Here is an 11,146-nt window from a genome sequence, read left to right on the forward strand (position 1 = left end):
GGGACGGCTTGTAGTTACACCTGCTCACCACTAGGATGTCAACAGAGAGCAGGTAAACAATGAAGTGAAGGCTGTGCTCACACATCAACCAGCTGATTGGTGGGGGTGCCTGGTGTCGGACCCTCGCCACTCTTATATTGATGACTTATTTTGAGGATAGGTCATCAATATTAAAATCCCAGAAAACACCTTTAAGCTTTACAAAGCATGTACATTTTGTAGCCTCCTGTGCAAATTGAAATATAAAAAATATTGACGCAGATGGAACCACAAAAAAGTACAGAGACCACATAAATGTCTTTCCACTGAAACATACTGTAAACTGATTGTCTTTTGGAAATAGGTTAACCTACATAACTCAGGTCGATGATCTGTACAGTGTCAACCTGAATTGTCAAGGCCTAATTCCATAAATAATATTAATGTACAAGGACTGTTCACATTCATGTAACTTCTTTATCAAGTTTACTAATGGTGCTCAATATGTCCTAGCCTCTATTTCAGTAATCTGCGTTTTCATATCGGTAAGGCTGTCCTGAGAAGCCATTGCCCATACATGTACCATATCGATAAAAGTCCAGGTTGTCCACTCTCTCAGGTTTTGTTGGGATTTGTTCTTGGTAGCCTAGTGCTGATCTGATGACTGTAAAATCATCTTGAGCTTTCATGTCACTAAAGTTGCCTTCAGATATGCTGTCCTGCACGTGCGGATAGTTTTGCAGAGCTTTGATATCGCATAGATTGTCAGCATATTTAACCACTGGAGGTTTGTAGGCCTGGTATGAAACCTTGGTGGTTGTTGTAATAACAGTTTGTAAGGCTGGAGATGGTGACCTTGCATATCTGCATGGATACTCAGCATTGTAATAAGAGTGACCAGTGTTTGGTTGAATTTGGGCATAGTCATTTCTGTCCGCATATCCACTTTTTGAAAATATTTGTTTCCATCCATTGTGCTTCCCAGCACCATCATAACTCCTCTCGTGTGTGCCAAGCATGCCAAGATTAGGTTGAGGTGCATTTAACTGAGCTCGGTCAGCATCAGGCAAACTGCCCACTGCTTCTTTATACAGTGGAGGGTATGAATTGGAGGACATGTATCCAGGGACATGGAAATCATAACCACATGGAGTTCTGGGCACATATATTCTATTAGAGCATTTTGGAAATGGTGCTACAGTATCTCCCTGGTATCCCACAGGATCAAGGTTAGATTTGTAAGGATCTGAATTCTGAAATGATGTGAAATGTTGTGGTGGAAGAGGAAAGTTTCCATCTGCAACAAGGCTGAGACGTTCTGTTCCATCCAAGCAAGGTATGGGATGAGGAAAATGTCCACCGCTATCATTGTATCTTCCCACCTGAAAAGGAGAAATGAGAAATTACACATTTTAATAAGCATTTTTAATAAATATACAATATGGGCATAAAATAGTGTATAAGGATAATACAGATTCCTGATAAAATGTCGGAATTGGCATAGAAAAATATGTCTGGGCTTGTTACAAATCCAAAGGTGTCCCATTAACTATGTACAAGCACTACGGCAATTCTTTTAGTGGACATTCGGTTAAAAGTTATTTCAAAATGTTCTCCATTTATCTATTTAAAGGGTAACTGAGTTTTTAGAAAAAAATGTATATGTCATAGAGACATACCAAAGGTGTTGATTGGTGTGGGTGCTGAGACCCCAATGATCACTAGAACTAGAAGAGAGAAGCGCTGGGATATCACACTCTGTCTCTTCACTGCAGGAGATAGAATTGATACTGGACTTTCCATTGAGTCTGTCTCTTTTTCTCTCCTGTAAATTCCTTCAATGTGGTGTACATGGTGTCCTAATGGAGGGATTTGTATTGGGGAGACTGTATAGAAACTGTGATCCAGAAAGAAATTGCACAGATTCAAGATAAACCACAAGGCCAATACAACTGAGGGAATCCATTTCTCTGGACCAAGACACTCCATGGACGACTTAAAAGTTAATTCCCAAACTGAATTTTAAGAATGACAGATACAGGAAAACTTGGGAATTTAAAATGATGACTACATTCTAGTCATTAGTGATGGACTGAATCTCACCCCTTGTTTTATGACCCACTACTTTGACTCCCTCAGTTAGACTCCCAATCCCTAATCTACATTGTCTCTGCTGACCAGGTCCACTTGTTGTTCGGACTTATCTTAATTATGCATCCCCCCCATGTACATCTTTTTCTGTTACACTCTATAAGTGTTCTGCCTGTTTCTCAGTCTTTCATTTGTAATCTTGCCTTAAGAAGGAGCCTTTGTGCTCTGGAAGCTTTCGATATATTTTTTTCTGGTTAGCCTATAAAGGTATTTATTAACACAAAAGTATTCAACGTCACATCTCCTGCAGCAACGAGAAACAGCACCATATGCGAGGGCTTCTCTCTCCTCATTTCAGCAAGTGGTGGGGGTCTCAGCACTCAGACCCCCACAGATCAAAACTTTTGGAATGTCTCTATGACATATAAAAAGTTTTCTGAAAACTAAGGGACCCTTTAAATAAATTCCACTTGGAAATCTTTTGCACATGTTATATAGTCTGGAATGATACACCAGAAAATATATGACATTTAGCCCTGTAAGATATTTCGGAATGATCTAAAACTGTTGTGTTTATACATTCATTAACACAAATGATATTAATCACAATAAGATTGAACAATGGGTTAGGTTAATGAGCCATCAGTCAGCTACCATATAGGTGTGCTCCGTGAAGCGAAACCTAAGTGCACTACAGAGCCGCTCCTGAGAGCTATTTCCTCACCTCAGATTCCAGAAGCTTCTTTTTCTGTGACAGGTGAGAAGAAGACATTTGTCTTTTCATGGCACTTCGTCTGGCTTCTGTCTCTGATTTACTTTCTGGTCTTGGATGGTCATGAACTCCCTTTGCCTGAAAATTAATCAGAAATTGTTATTATAGAACAGAGTGACTACTGCAGATTATTCCACTAGAACATATGGATCAGAAGGTCTTGCTTGACTGATTAGCCTACGTGGTTATTTTAGCAGAATATGTTATTCTGCATTCTTTTTGTTCAGCCATAACGAAGACTACCAGAAGGATGGGCCAACTGAATTTAGCAGTCGCACATTTCCCTGATGCATTTATTGTTATGTACACGTCACATTGTGTGATTATAACACAAAACTTGCAGGTATGTTGCATTCTTATAAATTACCTGAAAGAAGATGGCTTTTCCATCTAGGCGCCAGAAATTGGTAACTGGATAACCACTGTGACCTCGACAAGGGATCAGTTCTAGAGCGGAGTTACAATTACTGCAGAGCTTTTCTGCAAAGAAAGTACACAAAGAACCTATTAGAGCTCCTTCACTCATAGGTGGCAATCCAGCTCAGGTTTTTCTCCAGCGGGGTGCAGAAAGCTCAGGAGGAAAACTGAAGCTAGAGGTGATCCTGCACTGTTCTATGCGATCCTTCATATTCATCTGGAGCATCAGTTGTGATGCTGGATATAAGTTACTCTAGACAGAAGAATTATGTATGCTGCGTTTTTCTGTCTGGGACTATCCAAACATATACCTGTATCAGTTGTGTCCAGTTTAGAAAAAAAAAAATAGAGAAAAACTGGCCAGACATAACTGATATATGTGCATCCAGCCTTATCAATGTGTTTCATTGCCACCGCTACTGGATTTTAGGGTGGTCGTAACCCCTGGAAATGAGCCGTGTATAATGTTATGGAAAAATGGAGGCAATATGGACAATCACAATACATGATAAATGCCATTTGCTAAAGTAAGACAACCCCTTTAATTAACATAGTACACAGTAGCAAGAACATATAGATACAGTAAAACCTCTTTGAGACAATCACCCAAAATTGCATTGAAAAGTAGTCTTCCCAAAGAGAATGGCCAGATAAAAAAAAAATAAAAAAAACATGTTAGAACTGAAAATCTGTCACAGGAAATCTGGTCTGGATAACAGGCGATCTTTAGAAGAGGTTTCACTGTAGATATTTTATATAGGTTCAATTGCACAAATTTTGTATTTTAAATTTTTACAGAACTCATCTTTAGGCCTCTTTCACACTACCGCTTTTTTTCATTTATTTCAATGGTTCCGCAAAAAAAACTCAATATACTCCGTATGCATTCTGTTTTTCCGTTTTGTTGAAAGATAGAACATGTCCTATTATTGCCCGCAAATCACGTTCCGTGGCTCCATTCAAGTCAATGGGTCCGCAAAAAAAACTGAATACATACGGAAATGCATCCGTATGTCTTCCGTATCCATTCTGTTTTTGCGGAACCATCTATTGAAAATGTTATGCACAGCCCAATTTATTTCTATGTAATTACTGTTTACTGTATATGCCATACAGAAAAACGGAACGGAAATGGAAACACAACAGAAACAAAAAAAAAACGGAACGGATCCGTGAAAAACGGACTGCAAAACACTGAAATAGCCATACGGTAGTGTAAAAGAGGCCTTATATTAATCATTCATCCAAATTACTGCAGATATAATTTCTGTAACCCTGACAATTACTTTGTTGCACTAATTGAAACAACACAAAACACAATATAATATATTACATGCTTGTTACAAATATTTACCAGGATATGTAATTTTATTTTAATTCCTGAAATTCAGGTAGAAGAACATTTTGTCTTTTTATAATACCTAATGAGCAAAATGTTGCTGGTGCTAAAAGTGTACAGTGTATCCTTTTGTTGTATAATCACACTTCAACTATAGGGGTATGTTCCCACAGAAAAGAGAAAAAAAGTCTTCATGGTTTACATCAGATTTTGAAGCAGATGTAACTGTAATGCATTGCAAAAAGTGAAATCTGTAGTGAAAATCCGCAAAAAGAATTGACATGATGCAGATTTAAAATGTCAATTTCCATGCAGATATTGTTTATTGCAGCTCATGGATGATCTTTGTTCAAATGGCATCCACTTTTCTGCAACTACAATATGCTTCAAATATGGTGCACCACTCACTTATACGCCTAACCTAATAAATATTCCCCTTTAATATTTGACATAATAGGTCATGGAGTTGTACATGGTAGCCACACAAATTTAGGATTTATAAACTTGGTAAAACTTTTTAATACTAGGATTGTAAGGGCTTGTTCACATGACGTTGTTCCGTTTTTTGTTTCCATTGTGTTTCCGTTTCTGTTCTGTTATTCTCTATGGCATATACAGTATACAGTAATTACATAGAAAATATTGGACTGGGCATAAAATTTTCAATTTTCAATAGATGGTTCCACAAAAACGGAACGGATATGGAAGACATACGGATGCATTTCCGTATGTGTTCCAGTTTTTTTGCGGACCCATTGACTTGAATGGAGTCACGGAACATGATTTGCGGACAATAATAGGACAAGACTCAAAATGTAGCCGAACGGAAATGCAGACATACGGAAACGGAATACTCATGAAGCACATTCCGTTTTTTTTTTTTTTGCGGACCCATAGAAATGAATGGTCCCGTATATGGACCGTATACGGAACGCAATAAACGGCCCGTATATGGAACGCAAAAAAAGTTTGTGTGAATAAGCCCTTAAGCTGTAACTACAGTTCTTACATCAGATGTGTTTGTGCAGTAGCTGTTTCACTAAACTTCTATCTGCCACATGATCCATATTATATAGACATCCCTAAATGCAGGTTTTACTACTACTACTATCATTATTATTATTTTATTATTATTATTTTAAGTTATCTCTAACAGAAATTTGATATTTCCTTCAATTAGCAGCACCTATGACTTTGTCACCAATAGAAATCACAGGCTAAAGCAGGGATCAACAACCTTAGGTACTCCAGCTGCTTTGAAACTACAACTCCCAGCATGCACACTATTCTTGTAACTCCCATAGATGTAAAAGGAGGATTCTGGGAGTTGTAGTTTCAGTACAACTGGAGTGCTGGAAGTTTCTGATCCTTGGGCTAGAGGCTGCAAATCAAACCCACCTTCAGTAATGAGCCATGCACTGACATTCAGTTAAAAGTGCAGTTTCAAGTGACATAGATCAGTGTATCCCATCCCATGGCTCTGGAGACACATGTGGCTCCTGCATGTGGCAGCTGGGGACACTGGGGAGTCATGCATTACAGAAAATGGGCACTGGCACATAAGTGGTTAACAGTAAGTGATGGTAAAGAGAGCCCACTCACTTTGTTGCTTCCCTCTTGCCTTGTCACAGATTGCCGGCCTGAGCTGCAGCCTCCCCCCATCCGGCAGGGTACAGCTCCTGCTGCACACCACTACACCCAGGCAAGACTTCTTCAGGATCTGACAGTTGTGGTTATTGGTGTTCCTCATGGCCCAGCCACTCAGGTGGCGCTGAGAATTTTTATCCTCTCCACTGTATATGAACCTGACATAGCCATCTGTCCACTCCTGGAAGGCGTCAAACAGCTTTATGTCCTGAAACAACCAAACAGGAACATTTACAGGAATAGCACAACATGCAGTCACTTCCTAGTACTACAACTAATACCTAATTGTCACAGTTGTATCTTCATCGGACTATACAGTATATACAGTAGTATAATATATATATATATTTATATACAAAGTATATCCACATATCCCACTATAAGGTATAGTACTTGCCCATTTCTAACACACACTTGCAACACAAAATAAAAAATAACACACACAAAAAAAACGTTATTGCTGTGTTGGAAGCATTACAAGATATGGTAAACCTCTTTTCAGAATTTAAAACGAAATGCTGAAACCTAGTAAAGAACCACTTCCTATAACCCTTGATGAAATTGTGGCAGATCGCTTCTCAAAGTCGCAAACGATTCCCAATCAATGAGGAAAACAAACCGACTTCAGATCTGTGCTCTGGTTGTCCCTTCCAGAAGCTTGTGTAATAGTATATAGTAGCTATAGTATTTTATAGTAGCCATAGTATTCAATAGTAGTAATAGTATTTTATAGTAGCCATATTTTTTTATAGTGGCTATAGTATTTTATAGTAGCCATAGTATTTTAGAGTTATTCTGAGGCGTTTTTCTTCCGGGGATGAAATATTACTATAATGTATTATTAATATAATTTAGCACTGAACTATTACATTAGTATTATACACACACATTAAAGTGTTTAGTAGAATGATACGTGATATCAGTTCTGGAGGGTTTTAGGTCCTCTCCTATGCTCTGAGCAGCATCTCTGATTGCTTATAACAATCTGTGCAGAAATATAAGGATATATAACGTTTAGTAATACAGTAGTACAATGACATAATAATAATTAGCAATGTATGTTTGGCGATAGATTATCAGCTCACAAATGAGAATGAAGAGTGCAGTAACAGCGATGACATGTCCCCATTGATGGCTCAGACGAGGATGTTTGCTGAGGATTTACTGAGTACACACTGGATTATCCCCAGTAGACACTGCACAAGTGCTCACTGCCTGGAAGGTGCCCAACATGTGTGACCAGGACCTGGTGCCCAAGAACCGGCCTTCATCATTAATATACCAGGAAAAATTACACAAAGATTGGTGGATGGGAAGATAGACAGATAATAGAAATAGATAAAATATATAGATATAAATAGATAATAGAAATAGATAGATATAATAGATAGAGATAGATATTATATAAAGAGAGAGAGAGATAGAGAGAGACAGATAATAGAAATAGATCGATAGATAATCTTAACACAGGATATAATAAATGTCACTTTATTAAACTATAAAATAACTGATGACAGTAGATACCAGATTTCCCCCAATGTAATTGATATATATGTATACTATATATATATATATATATATATATATACACACAGGTGAAACTCAAAAAATTTGAATATGGTGCAAACCTCCATTTATTTCAGTAATGCAAATTAAAACGAATTGCATTGATGAAGCTTAAAATTAGAATTTTGTGAAAAGGTTCAATATTCTAGGCTTAAAGTGTCACACGCTAGTCAGATAATTAATCCATACCCTCTGAGCAAAGGGTACCTCAAAATTGAGACTTTGGCGGTTCATAAGCTGTAAGCCATAATCATCCAAATTATAACAAATAAAGGCTTGAAATATCTCGCTTTGCATGTAATGAGTCTATCTCATGTGTTAGTTTCACCTTTTAACTGGCATTACTCAAATAAATTAACTTTGCACCATATTCTAATTTTTCAAATTTCATCTGTGTGCAAAGATATATGTACACATATGCATTATATATATATATATATATATATATATATATATATATAATTTATATAACATAACATAAGACATAATATATATATTGCATTAGGTAAAATTATCTCTATTGTCACTAGTTATTTTCTATTTAAAATATGAATTAATGATGAATCGTAGACGATGTAACAATACTACTATTACGATTATTATACCATAGATGAAGTCTGTATTGTCTTTATTTCTAGCCCTTACAAAGTCATTTTTCCATCGGAATTCTTCCCTCTAATTCAACCAAAACGGAGGTTGTTTAGGGCTCACAAAGCCGAATAACAGCAAAGCAGACACTTGTAAGAAGGGAATGCCTTGCCCTTGACTATGAGATCTACAACTAGTAATTGTATAAGCCCCGAATATAAAGGAAACATCTTCACATTATGCGGCTACTATAATAATGATGGTAATAAAATGATGTGTGACTGATAGAAACGTGCACATGTCCCGCAGATATGTATTGGCCATAGAGCATATCTATGTATGCTAACTGCTGCTACAATTATCATGTTCTTCAGCAATGACTAGCTATCTACATATCATCATGTTCTTCAGCAGTATCTAGCTATCTACATATCAGTGTAGGACTGGCATTATATACCATTATATTACATTTCTGAGAGCCAGAACCTATTGTCATGGTTTGCATTATTATCTTCTGTGAAGGTGACAACTGGTATTGAAGTTTTTTTTAGACCTTGTGGTTATTTGTAAGCTTTGAAGCAGCATATTCCTCCATTCTTCATGCATGCAGTGTGAAAGTATCTGTCAGGCTCTACTTAGTGCAAAAGGGACTGTTTGTAGAGGCTGAGTCTTTGAACTTCTACATGAAGTCCCAGGTTCCCATCCAGCCTATAGTGTGCACAGAGAAGGGACCGTGCTGTCATGATCACCTCTACCTGGGGTAGCTGCACTCACCTGTGGGAGCTTGGGGTCATTGATGTCCCAGGTGAGTTTCATCCCATAAGAGCAGATGCAGTCTGTCTCATCGTACATGTCCCCTGACATCTTGGACATGGTGACTACAGTGTCTACTGATTGTACTATGAAGAAAAAAGTGAATAAGATAAATCACCACCAGGTGTATGTTCCAAGTACCTGCTGTTCTTCTAACAGTCAAGGTCCAGACATCAGACACAAGAAAATGAAGGCAGTGATAGGCAATAGAGCTGTAAGTGACTTACCTGCTTGTTGTCTGGTGGTGTGATGAGCCTAGTGTCCTCTGGCTACAAGTGTCAGGTACAGGTAGACTGCTGCCCTGTCCCAGTACCTCCTCCTGTCTTATGTAGATGAGAGAGGCAGGACAGTCTCCTCACTAGTAGTAGTGATCCGTGCTGCTGACCCCTCCTTCCACACACAAGACAGGAGGAAGCATGAAGATCACAGGGAACCCATTCATTGGGAGAAGGGACATCCAGATGACAAGAGTAATGCAGGGATGACAGGAGCACAAAGATCACTTCCACATCAAAGGTCAAGTTCTACAGAGAGGGGCTGTCAGTGGCCAGCCACCTAGTAGGATACACCATAAAGCCATGATGTGACTCTTGTTCCATAGTGCTCTACTCTTCTATTCATAAAAAATAAATAAATCAAATAAAAATCTGTTGGATTGCATAAGTTGCAGGATATATACAGTAAGTGTACATGGCATGTGCCAGGGATTTCCCTGGAATCCAGGTCGTGTGCTAAAAATCCACTTTAAGTAAAGGATTTTCACTACAGATGAGTCATGTGTGTCTTCTTCATGCAGAAACTGGAAAGTATCATAAAGATCGTATATGCGATATAAAATACACATTACTTCACACAACACAAGAATAAGGCATACTACTATCAATAATATCAATACTATCTCTATGAAGTATACTGTCCATACTACTACTAGAAATGCATTTATTACATGTGCTATAAATACAATTTGTGCTATAAATGAAGTTTGTATTACAGTAATATTACAATACATCTCATACAATTATTATACTAGTACTAATAATTACTACTACTACTACTACTAATGTTCTCTTCTTATAGGTACGTCTATGTATAGTTATAATTCATAACGAATTCTAATAAAATAACTAATTATAGGTTATTCAGGACTTATAACTCATAGTAATTGATAGTACGATAATTCAGTACCTATAATTCATAACTACTAATGTTCCCTTTTTATAAATGCTACTATGTATAGTGCAGACTTATCTAGTACTATAATTACTATTACTAATGTTCTCTATTTATTAATACTATTATGTACACTATATTACTAGTACTATTATTACAACTACCAATGTTCTTTTTTATGCATACTACTATGTATACTATATTACTAGTACTATAAATACTACTACTAATGTTCTCTTTTTATAAAGACTTCTATGCATTTATATCACTAGTGCTATAATTACAACTGCTAATGTCCTTTTTTTAATAAATACTACTATGTATACTATATTACTAGTACTATAATTAATGCTTCAAATGTTCTCTTTTTATAAACAATACAATGTATATTATATTACTAGTACTATAATTACTACTACTAAGGTTCTCTTTTTATAAATAATACTATGTATATTACTAGTACTATAATTAATACTAATAATGTTCTCTTTTAATAAATACTACTATGTATGCTATAGCACTAGTATTATAATTACTATTGTTCTCTTTTTTTAACTAAATGGTATATATACTATATAATGTTATTAATACCGCCATATATATATATACTACTACTACTACTACTAAAGTTTTATTTTTTATAAATACTACTCTGTATACTATATCACTAGGACTATGAATACTAGTAGTACTACTATTCTCTTTTATATATACTCATATAGTAATGCTATTATTATAACAATTACTATAGCCATTACTAGGAA

The 11,146-nt window shown here is 36.6% G+C and overlaps 1 protein-coding gene across 1 annotated transcript; it reads right to left on the reverse strand.

Annotated features, from left to right (window-relative positions):
* Positions 1-500: 500 nt before the first annotated feature.
* Positions 501-9,272, reverse strand: GCM2 (glial cells missing transcription factor 2). The gene is made up of 5 exons (XM_044292730.1): positions 9,174-9,272; positions 6,201-6,453; positions 3,210-3,322; positions 2,795-2,920; positions 501-1,361 (listed from the first exon to the last, which is right to left on the reverse strand). Exons 1-5 carry the CDS (start codon positions 9,270-9,272, stop codon positions 501-503), a joined length of 1,452 nt encoding a protein of 483 aa, XP_044148665.1.
* Between the last annotated feature and the right edge of the window lie 1,874 nt (positions 9,273-11,146).

This window comes from Bufo gargarizans, chromosome 5 (genome assembly GCF_014858855.1).
Source record: "Bufo gargarizans isolate SCDJY-AF-19 chromosome 5, ASM1485885v1, whole genome shotgun sequence".
In the NCBI taxonomy this organism is placed as follows: domain Eukaryota; kingdom Metazoa; phylum Chordata; class Amphibia; order Anura; family Bufonidae; genus Bufo; species Bufo gargarizans.

Bases quoted from the DNA above. Each gene is read 5' to 3' on its own strand.
- GCM2 (XM_044292730.1), bottom strand. From the start codon at position 9,272: ATGTCCAAGATGTCAGGGGACATGTACGATGAGACAGACTGCATCTGC. The intron at 6,454-9,173 runs GTGAGTGCAGCT...TGGTTGTTTCAG, and splicing joins ATGACCCCAAGCTCCCACAG to GACATAAAGCTGTTTGACGC. The intron at 1,362-2,794 runs GTGAGGAAATAG...TCTCCTTTTCAG, and splicing joins AGAAGCTTCTGGAATCTGAG to GTGGGAAGATACAATGATAG.